We start from the raw sequence: 20,672 nt of genomic DNA on the forward strand, positions 1-20,672 counted from the left end.
GCTGTACGTTCTGAGCGGGCCTGTACGAATAGTATACAGAATACCAGCGGCACTCTGCTGCTCCAAGCCAAGCCGACTGAGCAAAGACAATAATGCCGTTTGTCAAACCTCATTGTCTTCTGAGAGGTATGCATCACCTCAACCCACACTATCCTTAATCAACCCACCCGCAAGCTCCTTAGCGTGGCTATAGTCGATGCGTACGTTCACCAAACTCACGCCCTTGTGCGCAAGCGCCTCATCCATCACCTTCTCCAACTCGGACGAATCATTGATGTTGTAACCTTTGCCACCAAACGCCTCAGCCAACTTGGCGAAATCAACACCGCCTAATTTGATACCAGATGACCGTCCATACTTCATCTCCTCCTGAAACTCCACCATATTGAACGCCTCATCGTTCCAGATGAAATGCGTTATGTTGCAGCCTTGCTGCACAGCCGTGCTGAGTTCTTGGACGGAGAACATGAACCCTCCATCCCCCGACATCGATACCACCTTCTCTGAACAAGGTTTCTCTTGAGCCAAGGAAGCGGCGATGGCCCACGGCATTCCTACACCGAGAGTTTGTTGACCATTAGAGCAGAGCAGTTTCCGCGGTTCGTAGGCGAAGAAGTAGCGCATCATGTAAATGTAAACCGTGCCTACGTCTACGCAGACAGTGGTGTCCTTCGATACCCGTTTCTGAAGCTGGGAGATGAAATGCAATGGATGCACCAGCCCCTTTGCAGAAGTGAAGGTATCCAGCTGCTGCCGCCAGGACACGAGCTCTTTGCTCAGGCCTTGGCAGAAGGTATCTTCGGCCGGGTTGGAAACGTGTGTCACGCTTTCACTTAACGCGAGAATATTCTCGCGAACGGAACCCAGGAGTTCGGTGGAGGGGTGATAGTACGCCCCGTAATCACAGGAGGTGTAGTCGACGTGCACAAGGCTTATGTCGCCCTTGGGGTTCCAGGCGAAGGCGTCGTATTCGCTGGGATCGTAACCTAGTGTTATGACTAAATCGGACTTCTGTAAGATCCTGTCGCCTGTTTGGTTCCGGAAGAGGCCTACTCGGCCGAAGAAGACGCGGCCGGCTTGGTCTTCTGGGATGGCGCCGGCGGCTTGAAAGGTCTCGACTACGGCTATGGGATGTTTTGCCAGAAAGTTTCGTACGGCGGAGACGACTATGGCGGAGCTTGCTCGTTGGCCGAGAAAAAGGACGGGAAGTTTGGCTTCTGAGATCATCTTGGCTACTTTGGCGATTTCCTGCGAGGGTGCGGGCCCGTAAAGTGGTGCTTTGAAGGCATGGGGAGGGAAGGCGGTAATTTTGGATTTGCCGCCTGCGATGTCCATGGGTAGCGACATGACACAGCTCCCTTTTGGGCTTGTGTTGGCCACGCGGAAACAGGAGAGGAGGACTTCGGAGGCTTGGTCTTCGACGTCTACGCCGCTAGCCATCTTGGATGCTGGACGTAGGATTTCGAGGGCGGGCATGCTTTGGTGGGTGTGCTTGGTACTCATCAATCTAGGCACGGAACCCACAATCGCCACCACTGGATCTCCTTCCGTCGTCGCCGTCACTAAACCCGTGGTCAAATTGCCTGCTCCGGGGCCGGAAGTAGCTATACATACGCCAGGGAGTCCTGTGATGCGGCCTGTAGCGGCCGCCATGAAAGCGGCGTTTTGTTCATGTCGACATACAACGAGTTTGATCTCGGAGTGGTCACTCAGACGGTCAAAAACGGCGTCAACTTTTGCTCCTGGGATGCCGAAGACGGTTTTGATGCCGGCGTTGTAGATGCTGTTCACCAGGATTTCGGCGACTTGTTGTACTTCTTCTTGCTTGGGTGCCATGATCGGCCGGGGTGCGTGATGTGTTTCTTCAGCGAGAGACTGCTTGTAGATAATTTCAAGACGGGACGGAGGTGAATAGATGGACAGTACTGTGCTACCTACCTCGAACTCAATGTGAGTGAAGGTGGAAGCATGAACTAATAAGCATATGAAGAAGCTTCGTGGTGCTCATCAGCCTGCAGATCCGCAATGCTTCAGCATGACATAATTGTACGTCGGAAGAGACCGGCTTGCTCGTAGCTCTTGACCTTGGTCTGCAGACACTGCCATTCCAACCGAACAATACCACTACACCTTGTGATAAACAGACAAGTGATTCAACACCATGTCTGCAACCTTCTCATCTGGGATGTCGTGGACGGACGACGATCAGACAGACCCAAGGTGGCAGAGAAGTTCTTCTAGCGCCAAGGCTCTTACGAATCAGACCGGCTACTGCCGCCTCACCAAAAAGCGGATCAGAGAGAACAACGTCCCAAAAGTCGGCAATATGTTAGCGTGGCTGTCTTACTGGCCAATCGAACCCAGCCATGACTCGAGCCAATCGCGTCACCTCGCACCCCGATACTTCAATGCAAGGTCGCGACTGAGACGCGATATGACTAGACCGTTACGCGACTCTATGGAGCCCAAAGTGCCTAGAGATGTCACATCGCTCGAACTATAACGACGCTCTGCGAAACAGCAGAAAGTGTATTGCTTAGCAGCAGATCTTGTATGTACTCCATCCGTGAAGATGTCTAATAATGCGAGTACTGCGCTGGCACCCCACCACCATGGCCAACTAGGTTATGTCCACAAAGGACAGGCCAGCATGACTATCCTGCATCCGTGTAGGTGTCTACATACCTGACTTTCAAGCCAGGATGTACTTCATCCCGCCAGCTGATCCGCATCGCACCAAAGTCTTGCCGGGGAGAGGAAAGAGATACACTTCCGTAGTCTCTGCAATCAGGCTCTGCCACAGGATATTGGCTACAGGGCTAGTGCTGAGGCGATACCGCATGAGGCCATAGCGGCGAGAGTGGGACGCCGGTGCTGGATGGGTCGATGGGCACATTGGTGTTGCTTGTGAGGCTGCATGATGTTGATCCGGTGCAGCAGTGGACCAAGCCGAATTTGTAAGGTGTGAGTAGTCAGTATATGTACGATAATGCTCTTGCGTACCTGACTCATCTATGCAGGGCTGAACCTTGGATCCACATCTACCGCATCTCGTATTGTGTAGCCTTCTGATCTGGTGGTCAATCGACCAGAACGAGTATCAATGAGAATGGCCGCTCAAAATCGACATCACCTTCCTTCTGCTTCCGAGCTCACGATCGATATACGAGCTGTGCACGCCGGCGAAGGAACCAACAAGGTTGCCGGCGTTTCTGGCGTCGTGAAAGAAGTTGAAGGTAGCTCGCTGACAGAATACCAAGCAGGAGACGAGGTGCTAGCTTCCATTGTGCTTGAGCGCCGAGCTGGTCTCATCACGTCCACGGAAACTGTCAATGTTGAGACGTCCTTCGTCTGCCGCAAACCCGCTGGCGTTAGCTTCCAAGATGCGGCTAGCTTGCCGACAGCACTCGTGGGGGTGCAGGCCGCTTTACACGAGCTGTGCAGTCGAGAATCGCAATGGGACTTGGACTCCGGCTCCCGTAATGCGACACCCGCAATCCTAATCACTGGAAGCGAGACGCTGATCGGCACCGTGCTGGTCAAAGTGCTTCATGAGAGGTTGCCTCTCGCACACCGCTACAGCACCTGCAGTGGCCCGGATGACGATGGACTGGGCAAGCTCGTGTGTCGGCTAGTACCGCTAGGCGCCATATATGCCATCGATGCAGAAGCGCTGGAACTGTTGAAGCATCTGCGCGCTGCCTCGGAGCAATATAATGGACCAGAAGGCAAGGGTGCGATCATCGATGTTGTCGGACTCGTTGCTCGTCGACCTGAGCTGAGGGATCTGTTGATCGGGCAGAAGCTGTTTTTTGATCTTGAAGTACAATGTGCTGAGGAAAGGAGGCTAGAGCCGCTTTTGAATGCGGTTAAGAATCTGGCTGCTTATGCTGAAGCGCTCGGTGAAGTGGCGGGAACTATGCGCGGTGTGGACGACACTGTAGAGGAGGTGATGTGAATGGCCATATTACTCAACACTTCGCAGCTCCTCTACAATAGAATACTGTGTAAGGACTCTTCATCGCGGTGCATTGTTGCTCGTACCTTTGTCAGAGCCAAAAGTGAGGTGTATCCGCATCTGCGTCGCAAAGACGAGACCGAGACGAGAGCTAGAGGGATCCCAGACCAGAGATGGAGTGGCTAATATGCATTGGTGGAGTCAGCGAGATCTTTTGCTAATGTCTCATGCTGTACAACTCACTACATCTTCGGTGCTGGTACCATCACCGTATGTGGAACACCTCTTCTCCCTTCACATTACCCTGGCCATCTTCCTCGATCGCTTCACCCGACATTATGCCATATACGTAGGCTACGCCGACAAGACTGAATTCGTCAGAGTCCTGTAAAGGTCGAAGAACCACAGGCCAAGGGCAGCCCCAAAGAATAGCAAGGATGTCACCAGTTGACATCGACATTGGACCCAGCCCAAGCTGCCCTTGTTCCGTGAGGAAGATGACACGATCGGAAAGGGCTACGCCGAAAGCTCTGTTGTATTCCAGGGGTCTTCGCTCTGGCCCCTGCTCACCATGCAGCCATGGCGTGGCAGCCGAGTCGGGAGGCCAATCTCCGTGTTCCTGAAGATATTGTCTCCAGGCCTTGAAGTTCTCTTTGGCCGTGTCGTGGAGCATTGGTAAAACGAGGTGGTCATGACCCGCAACAAGTGTCAAGCTAGTCATTCGTTCGACTTCCGAAGGACATCGACCCATATCTCCCAGGACAAGGGCGATACTATTACAGAGTTCGATGTCGTCTGTTGAAGTGTACATATCTGGAGATTGGCCATTGAGCACTGACTTCGTGGCACCAACACACAAACCCAACACTGAAAGCACATTGAGATCCCATAGGTAAGGCTCAGCTGGCCATATGATGTCGCCCTTCATGCCGTTACAATTCATGGTCTTGAACGGCTGGGGCGCGCACGCACGGCCACAACCAGAAGAATGGTCCCATAATGGCACCCAGGTGGGACATTGCTTCCAGTATTTACAATCAGCTCCACAAACCAAAGGGAGACAGCCAGTAAAATTGAAGACTAACAAGGATCCATCCTCCATGAGCGCAGCCCTCGTAGCGTCACGAAAGAATTCCACGGTATCTTTGGTGTAGTCTGGATAGAGTACGTGGCTAGTGCCAGCGGAGAAATACTTGTATAAGCCGTAAACGCCGTAGACATAGTCTCTCGGGTCGCTTGCTTGAAAATTCGAAAGGTTTGATAGCAGCTCCATCGGACTTGTGGCAGCCTGCTGTGATCCACGGCCGTAGACTTTGTCCACGTAGTTCCAGATCAGGCTCAAAGCATCGGCCCCGTCGGGTAATTCTATAGCAAAGGGTAGGCAGGGTCTTCATAGCATCAGCCACAGACAGATTCGGGCAAGTTCATTCAGGGGTAGACAGTGTAATACGCGCCCAGATCTGCAGGTATAGAAACATATGTTCTCCGGCGACAGTGTGGCTTCTTGGACGACCTACACAGAGTCGTGGTCAGCTCCATGCCCGCCAATCACTTTGCACCCACTACATACCCACAGTCTTGTGAACCACGGCCGCTCGAAAAGTGGCACCAGAGCATCGACATCGACTTTTACAGTGGGATCCTTCCCAGCGAGGCGCTTGCGATGTCGGTTCACAAACGTGATATAATTCAGCTCAGAGAGATCGCCATCCAGACAATACCTCATGTCGGCCAGAACGCCTTCTACAGCATGAGTCAGGGTCTGCTCCTCAAGGTCTATGTGCCCGAGCCAGATCAGGTTCCTGGTTGTGCGTGAGTAGGATTTCGGACATCATGACCACCTGGTGGCTCTTCTCATCCAGGTCAGCCTGATTAATGCATACAGCATCGATCCAAAGCAAACGAGGACGATCAGCGTATCTCATCTGTCTGAGTGCCTCCTCGGAGCTCGCTGGCACACTGAGAAGCTTACCGCTGGCCCAGATGTGCCAGGGCGTGATCAGCTTGCCCCAGAAATAGGAGATTGTTCCGTATTGAGGCGGTTCTTGGCTCAGGTGAACATGCCATATTGAACAGTGAAGGGTCTCTAGTCGCACCAGGTTAGGATCCTGTGGCGGCAGGAATTCCGACCAAGCGGATCTCTTTCCCAATCTTGTTGAGAGGTTGATACTGATACCGTAAGCTTGATACGAGAGGAGCCATCCCGAAAGTGGCAGGCTATGAGAGACTTCCAAGGTCTTTGCTTGAGATTGATACTGAACTGCATCATCAGGCTGGAGAGATGGTGTCTAGGGATCGGCAGTAGATAGCACTTTGATGAGGAGAGATCATGAGTGGAATGAGAGGGTTTCTGAGTCCAGCAGTGACCAGGGATGGTGTTCGGCGTCCATGGTCTGGGTTGGCGGTCATCTCGCGACAAAAAGACGCACGCAGCGGCTTTATGTAAAGATACAGCACAGCCTGAGTCAGATGTCCTACAGCCAATCACGCAGTAGTCTCAGATGCATGACTCGCGCCAATGTCGAACTTCCAAAGCAAGACAGAAGTTCTTGTTATTGATATGCCACTGACTGAACATCGTTTAAGAACTCCACGATGTCGATACATCCGTCGAGACAAGCATATGTTGAAGAGGAAGAGGTAAGCCATCCCTGTTGGACAACCCAAACTCGCAACGATCGATGTTCACACATATGTGCAGTAAAAGAGATGGAACGGTTGACTGATCAGTCGCGGCACAGGCAGACGCAGGCATTGATATCAACAGCATACGTAAGACATACCGACGAGTCTCCTGAGCGATATCAGACTGACCATACTATCAGCAATCGACCGCAACCATGCCATACCTTCATCCGGCGGCCGGCATGCGAACACGGTCCTCAACGACTTCGCCCGGAAACGAAAAGCAGCCGCCCTAGCAGTCCCCACAGATGACAAGCGAGTGCGACTCGAGCTGCGACAACGGAGCGAACCTATCACATTATTCGGTGAGCGACCTGAGGATCGGCGAGACCGACTACGAGGACTTCTGCTCCAGGAGCAAGAAGGAGGAGATGGAGAAGTCCCTGACGAAGATGCGCCAATGCGGGATATGTTTGATGAGGATGAAGACGAGGAGGAAGGTGAGTTCTATACCCAAGGCTCCGACGCATTGTTAGAGGCACGGAAGGAGATGGCGAAGTTCAGTCTGCCAAGAGCGAAGAAGAGGATTCAGCATCAGAGGCTGGAAAGTGCGATACCGGTGCAAACTCATGTCAAGTTTCGGAAGGGAATGAAGGAGAGGCTAGGAGGCTTCGAACTATTTGGGAGTCAGATCGCGAGCGAGAGGCCAATGAGTATTGTGCGCTTCGCGCCTAACGGCGAGGTGATGGCTTGTGGTGATTGGGCTGGGAGTATTAAACTATTGGATGTGCCGAACCTCGAGACGAAGGCTGTGCTCAGAGGACACAAGCAGATGGTGGGTGGACTGTCTTGGTATCCAGGTGCTACGCTCCCCGACTCTGGAGTCAGCCCCGAAAACCTCAATCTGGCTTCAGCAGGGGGCGAAGGCGATATTCATCTCTGGTCGCTGAATCAGGATACTCCCATCAGTACTTTATCAGGCCACGCTGCTCGAGTCTGCCGAACGGAGTTCCATCCCTCGGGTCAATATCTTGCTTCGGCTTCCTACGATACGACCTGGCGACTCTGGGACGTGGCGACAACGACCGAACTCCTGCTACAAGAAGGTCATAGCAAAGAAGTCTTCACTGTCGCCTTCAACATCGATGGTAGTCTTATCGTCTCTGCTGGTCTGGACAGTATTGGTCGCGTATGGGATTTGAGGACTGGGAGAACGGCGATGCTGTTGGAGGGACATGTGGCGCCCATTCATGCGGCTGATTGGGGCGTGGATGGGTATAGGGTACTTACTGGCAGTGCTGATGGTTTCGCGAAATGCTGGGACCTGAGGAGTCTTAGGGAGACGGCCAGTATCGGTGCTCATAAAGGTGGCGTGACCGATCTGAGGTGGTTCAAAGGTACAGATGGACCGCTATCTGGACAGACTGCGGAGAGCAAAGCAGCGGAGGATGTGACGATGACGAATGGTGGCAATGAGGAAGACAACGAGGCTGCAGAAGGCGGACGGTCACGAGAGCCGAAGAAAGCAGGCACGTACATTGTCAGTAGTGGCTTTGACAAGGCTGTCAATGTCTGGTCTGCAGACGACTGGGCGCTGTGCAAGTCGCTTACAGGCCATGATGGTACTGTCTTGGCCGCGGATGTCACGCAGGACTCGAAGTGGATTGCTTCGTGTGGACGAGATCGCACTGTTAAGCTTTGGGCGAGAGACGATATGTCGGGTATATGACGAGGGAGCAAGAACGGCCTTGAGCCAGCGACTATCATAATAAAAGCGTGTGTCGCCTAAAATGCGCGGCTAAGGTTCCACGAACAGCGAGAAAGTTACCAGCCTATCAGTCTAGCAGTTGAGCAATCATCGGGAACCGCGCAAGTCCAGGAGTGCCGAGTAACGCTCATGGACGTGGTTCTCCTTTGCGACTCCCGCACGAGTGTAGCTTGTCTACACGTAAGCAAGCACGACACGACCATGCCAATCTTGCCAACGTCACTACACCAGCCCCACACGATACTCAACCAGAGACCAAACAATGAAAGTCTATTCTGGTAGATCAGTATCGCAATACCATTGTCACCATGACATCTCAACAATGGACCTCAGTCACCAACACAATGTCTCGCCTTTGTTCCACGTCACCCGACCACATTGTCAATATCCTGCCTTTGTGCTACAATGTCTGGCAGCATCACCCTCTAGTCACTGTACTGTTATGAGACGATCACGAACACATCGAGCTGCCACCGTCACATTCTTCTCGATTTTCTACTTTATTATTGTAACGAATTCGTTGCTTGCAACGCATCAAAGCGCAGGACGCTACACACCTACCCTCGCTTATCTATACGCATTGAACGATCTGTTACTGAGACTACTGCGCCAACATGCTACCACTGATCAAAGCTCTCTTTCTGGCTCGTAAGGCCAAGCAAGTCTATGACGGCCATAACTGCAAGGCTGCAAAAGCTAGGACACCGATGTCCAAGACCAACAGGGTGCGTCTAACCGCTCTCTTGCCTGTCACCCTGACGGCCATTGCACTCCTTTTGGCTTTTCTCTGCGTTTATGCTGGCAATAAACCTGGGTACATGGAGGACTATGCTGTCTTCACATTGAACGTCTCCCGCATTGGTGAGAATCAGCTGGCCAGTCTGGATCAGAAGATCAACTCGATACACCTCAAGCGCGAGGTCTCGTTGCCGGCCATTGCTACACCCACCGTCACTTCTGGCCCGAGCATCTCCAACATCCCCACGACCTTCATGACCATGGCGCCTCGTGGTGTCATCAGCTCCCTTACTGCCAAAGCCGGCAGCGATGTCTCCGCCGCAACGTCCGCAGCCCATAGCAAAGCGACCTCGATCGGGTCCGCCGCCGCAAGTGCAGCAAGCAGCGCCACTGCCGCAGCAGCCACGAACCTCATCAAAGCCGTCAATAAAGCCTACCACGGTGTCATCGCAGATCTGAAACTGAAGGACTTCTACAGCATACACATCTCCAGTGCCTGCTCCGGCACCTACCAATTCCAAAACGGCACGAATGTCACCGTAGGCGATAGTGGTGTACCGACTACAGGTGTAAGCAAGCACGTTGACTCCTGCGATGCGCACTCTGTCATTGATCCTCTCCAGCTCATCAGGATATTGTACTGGGTCGGCATCATTCACGTCGCCATCGCCCTGATCCTCGGCCTCGTTGGTCTCTTGAAACCCACCCGCAAATTTGCCCTCTTCAACATCTTCGGCACGCTTCCGGCTCTAGTCCTTCTGTTCCTAGCATCGTCAGTCACGCACGGTGTAGCAGTCGGCGCCGGACATCTGATAAACTTCATCGGCCAAAGTGTCGGTATAGCCGGCTATCCGGGGACCAAGTTCCTGCATCTTACCTGGGCAACTACGGTTCTCTTGCTGATTAATATGCTTATGTGGACCGGAATCTTTTTTATGGTTAAAAGGGATGGCGTTGTCGAGACTTCCACTGGTCCGATGCAGTCGAGTGGGTTTGGACCGTTCGGGTTTGGTGGTAGGAAGAGGATGGATAGGACGAGTGTCATTGCTATGGGACCAGTGTCGCATCCGGCGCCGGTGAGGCTCGATCAGAATGGGCATGCTATGATATAAGGCTTGACGATGTGTTGAGTTTGTAGCTTGCTGTAAAACATATGAATTGGTATGAGGTTCTCGCTACCGGTCAGCTTGCCAACTGTTCACTGACTTGTGATTGTAGACTAATGTCATTGTCGTGGGGACTTTGTGCGACGGTCAACTCAGCAGGGATGCAAACTCATGCAGATTCTTAATGTTATAAGGAGGGCGACGATTGAAGAACCGAAAGTGGTTGCAGTTTCTCTTGGTGCTAACATGCACATATCGAGGGCTGAAGGGCTGAGCCTCGTTGGCGCATCTCCATGGAAACATTGCTATCGACTCTCAAGCTCGTGTGCCGCTCCAGACATGTCCGTTGGCAGTTCGTATACATCCGAGTTGACTGGCGTGGGTAGTTCATGCTCCTCGGTCCTCGTACTCTGCTTCTTGTCCAGAGCACTCAACGGCACACTTTCCCCCTCGCCATGTTTCCCACCGTCATTTAAAGTATCCTTGGCTTTCGTTATCTCATAGTATCCGTAGCTCGAACGCTTCTCTTTCGGTGGTAACGGTGGTCTTTGTGCATCGCTAATTTCACTGACATGAGTGCTTCGACGTCGATAACGCAGCCATAAGAAGGATCCTAGCATTGCCGCCAGCCCAAGCACTGCACCAAGCACAATTCCAGCCACTGCACCCACCGGTAGCTTGCCGCCCTGATGTGTATTGCCTTGTGCCGCGTTGCAAGTATAGTGACCGTGGACGATGGGAGAAGGGATCTCGGCGCAAGTGGCACCGCTCGCAGACGCGAGGAACAGGTCTCCCCGTACATTGTGGAGAGAGGCGAGTGTGGCACTGTACGGGTCAGCACAAGATATCGGGGTTTAAGGTCAGGAACTTACTTCGTGAAGTCTCCGTCTAACGTTAGATTGTCACCAACATACGAGAGAGTGCTCAGCCCGTCCAGAGTCTCGAGTTGTGCATTGTCGCGGATGGTTATGCCGCCTTGCACATTGACCAAGGCCATCATGTCAAGCTCATCGAGCTGGCTGTTCTCAACAATTGATAGCTCACCGCCCACGAAACTAAGCTCCGGAATGCTCAGATTTCGAAAGCTATTCCAGCTGACGTCCAGGTTTGAGCTGACGGATTGGAGCATGGGCATACTGATGGAACTAGCATTCGAGATCTCCATGTTGTATGCATACGTCAAATTCGGCAGCGTGAGACTCATTTGACCACTGTTGTTGACAATGGTTGCTTGCTGTGTTATGTTTCCGACTCCAAACCAGCAATCTTGTAGGAACTTGTTGCCCGTGATATGCAATGTATCCATTTGTGCCGTTTGGAGTAATACGCCAAATAATGTCTCCAGCGTCGTATCGGTAATGTAGAGATTCGTGACTTTCTGTACTCTCGTTCGCACATCCAGAACATTGGGCGCTGGTATCTTGTTCAAGATGATGGTACCAACGCTTGTCCATTGCGGCAGAGATATGTTTGACAGAAGTGGCAGTGTATCCAGTACCACATCTCCGGTGACGGTCTGCAGATTGTCCGTAGCGACGGTAGTAAGAGCGCTATTGTTTGCAACTATCACACTACCCATGACCGTCTCGACTCCCACAATTTCAGCGATAGGCGCAACATCGGTAGCGACAACGATGTTGCCTGTGAAGGTTGTACATGTCGCAATAGCCGCAACGTCAGCAGGGTTGCGAAGGGTTGTTGTGGCATTGCTGCAAGATTCTGGTGGTGCGTCAGCAGTGATCTTGATGGTAGTTCTGTTGAGGGGCTACTCACGACTATAAGCACTATGAAGGAGAGTCAGCAAGTAAAGACAGATGCTCAGGCCGCGGTAGTGCTGCATTTTCGTGGCCAAACACTGGCAAAATCACATGTTCACACACAATACAGCCAGGAAGAGACAAAGGTCCGAAGACCTCCAGAGCTAGCAAGGACGGCATACATACTTGAGCCCGAGCATTCGCCCCTAAGGATCCGCATATCGTAGGCTTGGGAGACGATACTTGTTCTTGGAAAAGGCTCGCTTGGTCATGGAAGAGATGATCGGTACCGGGGCAAGGAGCATAGCTTTGCTGATGCAACATCTAGCGAGATTGGTAGTTCTAGCTGAACCAGAGGTTCGGCTCTAACAGCTTTGATTCGAGCAGGCAGTTCAAGATGCCGGACGGTACCAGCCCGTTTGCTTGCTCACACTGCAGCAATGCCGCAGCTCGGTCTCTACTCGCGAGTATCGCACCATATATCGCTATCATAAATGGAGGGTTGCGGTGGATACGGCAGCGATGGGAACGTTGGCGAAGTCGCCGTACAATAGTTCTAAGAGGGATGCTTGGCATGTTTCAGGCTTCATTTTCTGGCTGCCTTGGCTTGCTTTGTTACCCTGCGAGCCAGTCAGATGAGATCGCCCCCAACTTCACTTTACTCTATCGCCACACCAGGGGAAATGTTACATACCTTCCGCATCGCACGGACGTTTTAGTGCCAGCTACGCATTGAATAGCACCGTCAACACACTATGAGCAGCTTGTCGCATGCAAGATATCATTGAGCTACATCAAATAGGTCTCGTTCAGGTTTGCCTTGTCATGACCGCCTTACGCAGCGATGTTCTAGCTTCTGGTCGCCTACTCCTATCCCTCTGCATGGCGACGTAGAAAAGCTGTAATTCATGCGCTCCTTGAGAGATATGATTCCGACTGGATGGTGGTGGTCGAGGTGTGGGATCGATTAGGACGCCAACGGATGGAGTTCGCTACGCCCGAGCAACAATCTTCAAAATTTCAAGACGACCAAGCAGGTCACAAGCTATCTCGAGCAGCTGGTAACGCAGCCAATGTTGTCGGCGGGCAGTACGAGAATATGTCGGTACTATCACTAACAACTCAATATTATCTAGTCAGCAGGCCTGGGCAGGGCAACTTCGCTAACGATTGTGTCTACGAAGTCATGACCTGCCGTCTGCAGCCAAGTCGCTCTGACTGGGAAAGCGAGTGCGGGATTGGTATGGAAGGCAATGTCACCGGTGGCCTTGCACTCTTGTCGATCAAAAGCCAGCTTGCCATGAGCTCGAAGAAACGCTTTGACGAGTGCAACGTAGTAGAGGAAAGTCATGAACGCTACAGGCATTATGGCTACTCGACGATGTATTCAACCTATTCGTAGCGCATCGTAGAATGAAGGCGCCAGTATTTGCGCAGCCGGGCCGAGATCATCACTGTGCCAATCGCCTCTTACACTCACGTTCTATACACTACTCGCTTGCATTCCATCACTCACAGCCGATCTGCGAACTGTCAAAAGAAAGTATGCGCTACAGCAAGTCCCCTAAGCCTCACTCTCCACCTCTCATTGTGCCGCCGAAGAGTCTCGACAGCATTTGCTACGACAATATCCCCATCAGATCTTCTCTATTAAGGGCACAACGAGCTAATTGGAGCCTACCAGTGCGTGGTGTCCATCCCTTGGTGCTGCCCTTAAGGCCGCAGTCGTCGCTAAAAGGTGAAACCCACTGAACGAATGTACGATAACCCACTTCGTACGGTCACACTCGACATACTACATGACGCGACGCAGAGGCAACTACTCGCGACTCATCTGCCTTGGTTGTTGTGAGCGACGTGTTCGCTGCGACCTGCCAGATGCGATTCTTCCTGATAGCTTTGATGAGCCTCGAGAAGTTGACACGCCATGCTACCGCTGTAGGCGACAAGGGCTCGCATGTATTGTCCGAAAGACCGTCCTAGGTAGACCTGCGGAAGTCAGTCATCCGCCAACGCGCAATGACGACCAAAGGTCCCTCAGCGTTCGCACCCGGGTCGTTATCGAGCTCCCGCAGTACGTCAGCATTACCGGGTCACCAATACCATCGACAGGCGTTTCTCCAGCAAGCAGCTCTCCATCGACGAGCCGTCGCAGCTCGAGAGAAGCCGACGATGACTTTGTCCAACTACCGTGGACGCTGCTAGTGCACAAACCACAGTCGACAGAGACACTGTTCGTCATTCGTGCTATCGACACTATTAGATACGAGGACTGTGAGCAAGCCTGGCCTCGACACCTGCCCGTCCGAGTCGGGCGACTTCCAGTCCTGGATCTCTCCATCAAAGCCATTGTCGCCGCTTGTGCGCATGCTAGAGGGGTGCCAAGGCTCACAAGCAAAGACTGCTACCTGGCGATGGCAGCGGCGCTCCGAGCGATGCAGGCGGCTTTGCTGGACCCTAAGATCAGCTCAGGCGATGATATACTAGCTGCCACTGCCCTTCTTGCACCGTTCGAAGGTGTCATGAAGAAGAGCGACATTCCCATGCACTCCCATATCGAGGGTCTCGCAGCGGTCCTGGCTTCGAGGCCGCCAGCTTTTGCAATCTCGCAGCTTAGTAGAGACGTTCTCGACTTCCACTCTTATGATGCTTCGATTATGGCGTGCATTCAAGGCGTGCCTTCAATGCTGGAAGACGTCGATCGTGGCTACTACGCCATTCAACCCGGACTGTCGACTTCCGGGCAAGCTCAGCTGAGAGCAATGGGCATTGAGCTCTTGATCCGCATACCGCGACTGGTCCACTTCGCTCAAATGCTCAGCCCGTCGAATTCTTCTGTCGCGGACGTGCTACACCAGGCACTTGCGTATGCCAAGGAACTACTACAGCTGCGCGATACGCAAGCCGAGAACATCTTTCTACGAAGTATCAGTTCATGTCCCGCTGGAATGGCGTCTGACACGTCGATGAATTCTAGCAGTCTACAATACGCCTCGGCCAAAAGCTACGAGGGTGCTGCCTACTACTGGCAAGGTAGGCTTTGGCTACTAAAACTTTGCTGTTATCTTCGCGCGCATTGTGTCGTTACGTGTATCACTACAGGTCCGGAAAGGATGCAAAGCATCCGCCATGCTTCTTTAGACCTCGTAGAGATGGAAGCAGAGCTCGCTCGGAATGTTCAGACTGTTGTGATGTCCATGAAATACGCCAGCAGCATAAGACTGCGCCAACGAAGACGACTCTTCGCCCAAGGCCTTGTACTTCTCTGGGGTCTTCTGCGGGACCTGCCTCATGTTTTTCACGCTTTTCCAGACAACGAAGAAAGATCTTTGCTGCGAAACACATTCTTACTAAATGTCAACCACGCTCTTGCTGCTGACCCAAAGCTGACTGGCGATGATATGAACAAGGCAGCAGATCTGCTCATTAGCGTCTCGCGCACAGGCAGGTTCGCAGAGCTGTTTGGACTATTCATACTCACGTAATATGGTTGGCGTCCGTCTGATCCGTCACTAATGGCGAGCTGCGAGGGAAGCCTGTATGCTTGAGAAGCATGATTTGTTACTACAGATATTGTGTACTACGATAAAGGCTACAGATCCAGGTTCGTCATACGCGACATGCAAGATCGAACATCAGAAGGCCCATGCCAACTCAGAAGCACATTCGTACGCCCATCTGTCACCAACGGCTCATGTCTACCAGATATTTCTCGTAATGCCGAAAGCCCATACACTACTAGAAGCCTACGACTGCCAACACGCCTGTATGCTGCTGAAACGAACATATCCTCCGGCGAGTGCTACATGATGCCAAAATGTCCATGTCTGCTAGAATGACCACGCTTCGCGAGGACGGCCACACATGATGAAGGAGACTGTGTGGCGTACTAAGCTCGCGAGATTAATCTCCAGACAGCGTCCGTGCTCCACAAGTAGATACAAATCTGTATGTGAAGAACAAGGACCAAGGTGCAACCCACCTGTGTGTTGTCTACTCGGCACTGCATCACCCCTCACGCCTACCCAACTTCCTTTGCGCGAAAGCCTTCCCAAATTCTCTCACAGCCCGGAATAATGCCTCATCGTCATAATCCTCTCCTTTCCCACCAACAGATCTCTTCGTAATATTTCCCAACGGCTTGATGACCTCGTAGTACGATCCATCGAAAGCGAACGGTGCAGTACTAGTGATGGACTCGCATATCGTGCCTGCAAGCGGCAGAGTCTCGTCAACAAGGTACGTGCGAATATGCTTAGACGTGCAAAGCGAGGGAGAAGCTATTGTCGTGTGCTAAAACGGAAGTGATCAGTCTCAGTCGGCTGAGGCGAGGATCTATACAGAAACTGAAAGAGAAGAAGGCTCACCCCGTAACCATTGTTCTGCAACAGCACACTTCCCTTGAAGCCTTCGCTCAAATTTCGAGCAGATATCAATGGGGTGGTGGGATCGATAGAATTACCCACAATGAGTGCCGGAAACTTGGTCCAGATATCATTGAAGGTCGCGGTATACCGCTCCTTGCTGCGGAGCTTCCACCGCGCGCACTCCAGCAGCGAGATCGCCACATCTACATCACCACGGATTCAGCTTTCTGCTTCCATAGCTGCAGTGGTAGGCAGCAGGTCAGTCAGGTCACCTGAACGCAGAGCGCTATCGGCGCACAGTATGCCTGACCCAACCTCTGGCCCAGAGAGGTCGGGAAACAGTGAACGTGGAAAGACGTCAGGTACAGCCACTGCAGCATACGCAGTGAAGTTTGCATCCAATACCGCTGCTAATGCGTTTGCGAGACTAGACCAGGTCGCAGGGAAGTAAAGAGCCTGGACTATGGTAGATTTCAGGGCGTCGTAAGTCACAGTTATGGTTGAGTTGGTAGGCCCAAAGACAGAGGAGAGTGCTTCAGCTCCTCGAGCAGGCTCACAACGCGCCTGGAAATTTTACCTTCGGAATCGTCCATCCGGGCCAAGGCGCACAGCTGAGGGGACTCGATACAACCAGTGAAGAAGGCAGAAAATGTAGCATCGGTGTCGTGTAGAAAGGACTTGAACCTATGTGGACACTGCATTAGCCTAGGCAAGTATCGCGATTTGAGAGTGTACTGACGAGCCAGCACAATAGTTGGTAGGGTTGTCGACACCGTCAAGTACGAGTTTGTCGATCCGATCGGGAAACATTGCGGCCACAGTCGCACCTAGCGCCGTTCCGTACGAAAACCCTAGGCTGTCAGCATGGGCTGTCTTTAAAGCACGATCGCCATGATGGTCATACGCACCATAATATTTAAGCAGCTTATCCCCCCCTAGCGCATCCACAATCTGCATTCTGTCCATTACATCACATCAGTTCTGGCCTTTTATCATGGACAACCTCAAGCAGCTCGACTCACATATCTCTCGCCACGAAAGATGTCCCTACCAGCTGCCCAATCTGTCCAACATTCTCCTGACAGGCCACTGATAGCTCCTCAGCATCTGTCCAGACTTCTTCGATCGCCGCGTGAGATCCATTCAGGCCGAGAGCTATCGAACTGGCGCCGGCTGCACGGGCAGCAGGGGTCTCGTAGCAGGAGTAGGGAAGGGTTATGCCAGTGCCTCTGTTGCTCATGATCAGTTCCATCTCGACATCATGGGCTGAGATCCGTAGTTAATTACCTTGAGTCGAAGGTGATGAGGTCGTAGACTCCGCCCGTCATCCTACAGCATCCTGTCAATACAACATCAAAGACACCACGCGATAGACCCAGCGAAGCTGCGTGGCGTCCAGCCATGGCCACTCACAACAATAGAGCTTCGGCATCACCTCCGGAAAAGGTATCCACGTTGATATTACCCGGCCCACCAAAGTCGAAGATAATGCTACCCTTGCTTGGCTGAGAGGTAGCCTTGATCTATCTCATGCTCAGGTCAACAAACTCACCACATATCTCGAATAGAGAAGCAGCGAAGGGTAGAACGAACCTTGACAAGCTGCAGTGTCAACGCCTTGTCACACGTCGGCGCGGTGTAATCGAGCGGCACTAGCAGTGTTCCGCAAGTTGTAGCGATACTGGCATTCTGCGGGCAGGGAAACCAATCGATATTCGGCGCCAGGGGGATTGCGGACGCAAGCGTAAAACGCGCATAGGATGTCAGAGCCACTGTCAGGAAGGTTGCAGTAGCGTACCAGGTCATGATGACTGAGAAGCCCGAAGAGTCAAGGGACGTGATTGGAATGCTGTTGCTTGGGGGTTTTGTCTATGCTCGTGGATCTCGTTGCATGGCAGTAAAGCTGGGATGAGACGACCTTATATGCTACCATAATGCCCACCTGCATACTTGCGTACCGAGCGTATCTACGTAACTACGTTCCTGCGTAGAAGGTTTCTGTGTGGTGTGGGTGCCTGCGCGTACCTGTGCACTCCACATGTCTGTAAAGACTCTCTACAAACAACAATGATCGACATCATCCATGGTCGGCGGTCAGTCCGGGGCGAATGATGGTCACAAAACGTGCGAAACGTTGTTCCGCGCTGAAAGACGATAGAGGCATAATCTTGTTGCCTGCGGCCAATGCGAGAAGTTTATTCCAACCGGCCGTCGTGATCATCGAGGCGCACGCGTCGCAGCACAGCACGGCCGGCTTCCAGGACGCATGAATTGTTGCAATGATCATGTTACAGTCTTGTGTACAAAGCATCTCACTCGACGATTGACTGCGTGCGGGTGACTTTGTGAAAGATTGAGGTGGGTGGAGAAGAAAAGCACTCCTTGTTTGTACCGATTACCTAAGCAAGTCCTTGACCGCGCTTTGAACGTCTGAGCCTACCGACTCAATATCACGTCCGGCATTAGCGCAAATCAGCTTCTCCTTGCACGGAATGTATTGTTCTACGCTGCCGTCATTTTGCTCGCCTCTGCTTATCGGAGGGGCAACATGGCAGCTCATGCCAACCATGTACATAAGAGAGGTGCTACACAACCAACAAAGTTTGTATGGACCTTACTCAATGGTCCGTGCTTTCACGTCCTCTCTTCCGATGACGGCGAGTGAGTTGTTCCATTACTTGCCGATAGAAGAACCGAGTGATGTGGACATGGAGCATCGCAAGATCACTAGACTCACTATACTCGCGACAATGAGCCTGTGTAGCCATCTTGACATCTCTGTTGACCCGCAAATATGAAAGGACCAGGATACCTCGCTGTAGCCATCCAGCCCGGTGACAAAACGAACGAAGAAGCCTTCCATCACTGGTACAACACTGAACATGGACCACTACGTCTGCGATTACCGTTCATATTGACAGGAGACCGATATAAAGCTGCGGATGATAAACGACCTTGCTGGAGTGCCGTCTACGATGTTTCTGATCTCTCTTGGCTGGATAAGCGGATTTACAGTCGTCTACGGGAAGAACGATCGCAGCAAGAAAAGAATGTAATGAGTACATTCGAATTTCTGGACCGGAAAATTTACAGTACTGTATCATGTCGTGGCGAATCCAAGGATCCTGCGCCTGTACAGCTAGCTGTCTCGATGCGAGTGAAGGAGAACGACGAAGAGGACTTCAACAAGTGGTACGAAGAAGAGCACATTGACATGCTCTCCAAAGTACCCGGATGGCTGCGCAGTCGGCGCTTCAAGACGGAGGTCGGGGGACTGATGGGTATGCCGCCTGCGGGACAGGTCGAGTATCTTGCCGTGCACGACTACGAGGCAAAGAATGGGTTGGGAGGGCCCGAGCACGAAGCTGCTAGGACTACGGCGTGGCGAGACAGGGTCTTCAACTACGTCCAATGGCATGATCGGCGGGAGTGGTCACATCATCTTACTTTCGACGCACTGGAAGAGCCGCCCTCAGCAGTTGCAACAACTGATGGAGCAAAGCTCCGTTTCCAGATGGAAGGCAATCCTGCAGATCCAGTGATCGTATGCGTCAACTCAATACTCACAAATCTCCATATCTGGGACGACGTGGCGAAGGCCTTGACAACGGGAGTCAACGGCAAGACTTACCGCGTCCTTCGCTACAACTCGCGTGGCTACTCTCAACAAGCCACACGAAGCAATCCAACCCGTTTCGATATTCTAGCAGACGATCTCGAGTACCTGCTCCAGCGCACGAATGTCGAAAAAGTCCACGCAGTGATAGGCGTAAGCATGGGCGGCGTAACAGCGATCAACTTCGCAATCCGGCATCCAGGGATGCTAGAAAAGTTCATCGCATGCGATTGTAACGTAGCCGCCAGCCCAGCCAACACAACAGCTTGGAATGATCGGATCGAGCTTGCAAAGGACAAAGGCATGAATGCGCTGGCTGATGTGACCGTGAAACGATGGTTCACACCCGCCAACCACGAGTCAGCTAATGCGAAGAAGACGATGAAGATGGCAGAGGAAGCTAGTCTTGATGGGTTCGTGCAGAACACTGGTGCATTGTGCAATTATGATCTCAAAGAGCATCTAAGCAGTATCAAGATCCCGGGACTCCTGATAGCGGGTGAAAGTGATGGCAAGTTGCCAGAGGCTATGCAGAAGTTTGGGATATCAAATACCACCTTCAAGCAAATACCCAATGCGGGTCATCTGCCGATGTTGGAGAATCACGATTCATTCATGGAGGCTGTAGCTGGATTCTTGTAAGTCGGAAGGGGAAAAAGATGCACTCAGCACGGGCCAAGCGCTGATGTCTGGGACAGGAAGCAACGAAGTAAGCTATAGCGATGCCATGAGTACAA

At 52.3% G+C, this 20,672-nt stretch overlaps 9 protein-coding genes across 9 annotated transcripts; 5 read left to right on the plus strand and 4 right to left on the minus strand.

Annotated features, from left to right (window-relative positions):
* Positions 1 to 138: 138 nt before the first annotated feature.
* On the minus strand, positions 139 to 1,836 carry LTS14_008042 (uncharacterized protein; the record flags this gene model as incomplete). The annotated part of the gene is made up of 1 exon (XM_064840730.1): positions 139 to 1,836. The coding sequence occupies one exon, from the start codon at positions 1,834 to 1,836 to the stop codon at positions 139 to 141; it is 1,698 nt and encodes a 565-aa protein (XP_064691761.1).
* A 1,273-nt stretch (positions 1,837 to 3,109) lies between these two features.
* LTS14_008043 (uncharacterized protein) lies at positions 3,110 to 3,958 on the plus strand (the record flags this gene model as incomplete). Its single annotated transcript, XM_064840731.1, has 1 exon — positions 3,110 to 3,958. One exon carries the CDS (start codon positions 3,110 to 3,112, stop codon positions 3,956 to 3,958), a length of 849 nt encoding a protein of 282 aa, XP_064691762.1.
* A 265-nt stretch (positions 3,959 to 4,223) lies between these two features.
* On the minus strand, positions 4,224 to 5,684 carry LTS14_008044 (uncharacterized protein; the record flags this gene model as incomplete). The annotated part of the gene is made up of 2 exons (XM_064840732.1): positions 4,224 to 5,323; positions 5,522 to 5,684. The coding sequence occupies 2 exons, from the start codon at positions 5,682 to 5,684 to the stop codon at positions 4,224 to 4,226; spliced, it is 1,263 nt and encodes a 420-aa protein (XP_064691763.1).
* An 869-nt stretch (positions 5,685 to 6,553) lies between these two features.
* Positions 6,554 to 8,312, plus strand: LTS14_008045 (uncharacterized protein; the record flags this gene model as incomplete). Its single annotated transcript, XM_064840733.1, has 3 exons — positions 6,554 to 6,598; positions 6,700 to 6,730; positions 6,784 to 8,312. The coding sequence occupies 3 exons, from the start codon at positions 6,554 to 6,556 to the stop codon at positions 8,310 to 8,312; spliced, it is 1,605 nt and encodes a 534-aa protein (XP_064691764.1).
* A 653-nt stretch (positions 8,313 to 8,965) lies between these two features.
* LTS14_008046 (uncharacterized protein) lies at positions 8,966 to 10,201 on the plus strand (the record flags this gene model as incomplete). The annotated part of the gene is made up of 2 exons (XM_064840734.1): positions 8,966 to 9,658; positions 9,713 to 10,201. 2 exons carry the CDS (start codon positions 8,966 to 8,968, stop codon positions 10,199 to 10,201), a joined length of 1,182 nt encoding a protein of 393 aa, XP_064691765.1.
* A 299-nt stretch (positions 10,202 to 10,500) lies between these two features.
* Positions 10,501 to 12,172, minus strand: ecm33_1 (cell wall protein Ecm33; the record flags this gene model as incomplete). Its single annotated transcript, XM_064840735.1, has 3 exons — positions 10,501 to 11,020; positions 11,068 to 11,836; positions 12,139 to 12,172. The coding sequence occupies 3 exons, from the start codon at positions 12,170 to 12,172 to the stop codon at positions 10,501 to 10,503; spliced, it is 1,323 nt and encodes a 440-aa protein (XP_064691766.1).
* A 2,194-nt stretch (positions 12,173 to 14,366) lies between these two features.
* Positions 14,367 to 15,437, plus strand: LTS14_008048 (uncharacterized protein; the record flags this gene model as incomplete). The annotated part of the gene is made up of 2 exons (XM_064840736.1): positions 14,367 to 14,985; positions 15,055 to 15,437. 2 exons carry the CDS (start codon positions 14,367 to 14,369, stop codon positions 15,435 to 15,437), a joined length of 1,002 nt encoding a protein of 333 aa, XP_064691767.1.
* Positions 15,438 to 15,960: 523 nt separating this feature from the next.
* On the minus strand, positions 15,961 to 18,125 carry LTS14_008049 (uncharacterized protein; the record flags this gene model as incomplete). Its single annotated transcript, XM_064840737.1, has 9 exons — positions 15,961 to 16,245; positions 16,320 to 16,522; positions 16,897 to 17,003; positions 17,059 to 17,170; positions 17,228 to 17,277; positions 17,342 to 17,548; positions 17,607 to 17,648; positions 17,733 to 17,842; positions 17,913 to 18,125. 9 exons carry the CDS (start codon positions 18,123 to 18,125, stop codon positions 15,961 to 15,963), a joined length of 1,329 nt encoding a protein of 442 aa, XP_064691768.1.
* A 988-nt stretch (positions 18,126 to 19,113) lies between these two features.
* On the plus strand, positions 19,114 to 20,577 carry LTS14_008050 (uncharacterized protein; the record flags this gene model as incomplete). The annotated part of the gene is made up of 1 exon (XM_064840738.1): positions 19,114 to 20,577. The coding sequence occupies one exon, from the start codon at positions 19,114 to 19,116 to the stop codon at positions 20,575 to 20,577; it is 1,464 nt and encodes a 487-aa protein (XP_064691769.1).
* Positions 20,578 to 20,672: the final 95 nt, after the last annotated feature.

This window comes from Recurvomyces mirabilis (genome assembly GCF_035927965.1).
Source record: "Recurvomyces mirabilis strain CCFEE 5264 chromosome Unknown scaffold_23, whole genome shotgun sequence".
Lineage (NCBI taxonomy): Eukaryota > Fungi > Ascomycota > Dothideomycetes > Mycosphaerellales > Teratosphaeriaceae > Recurvomyces > Recurvomyces mirabilis.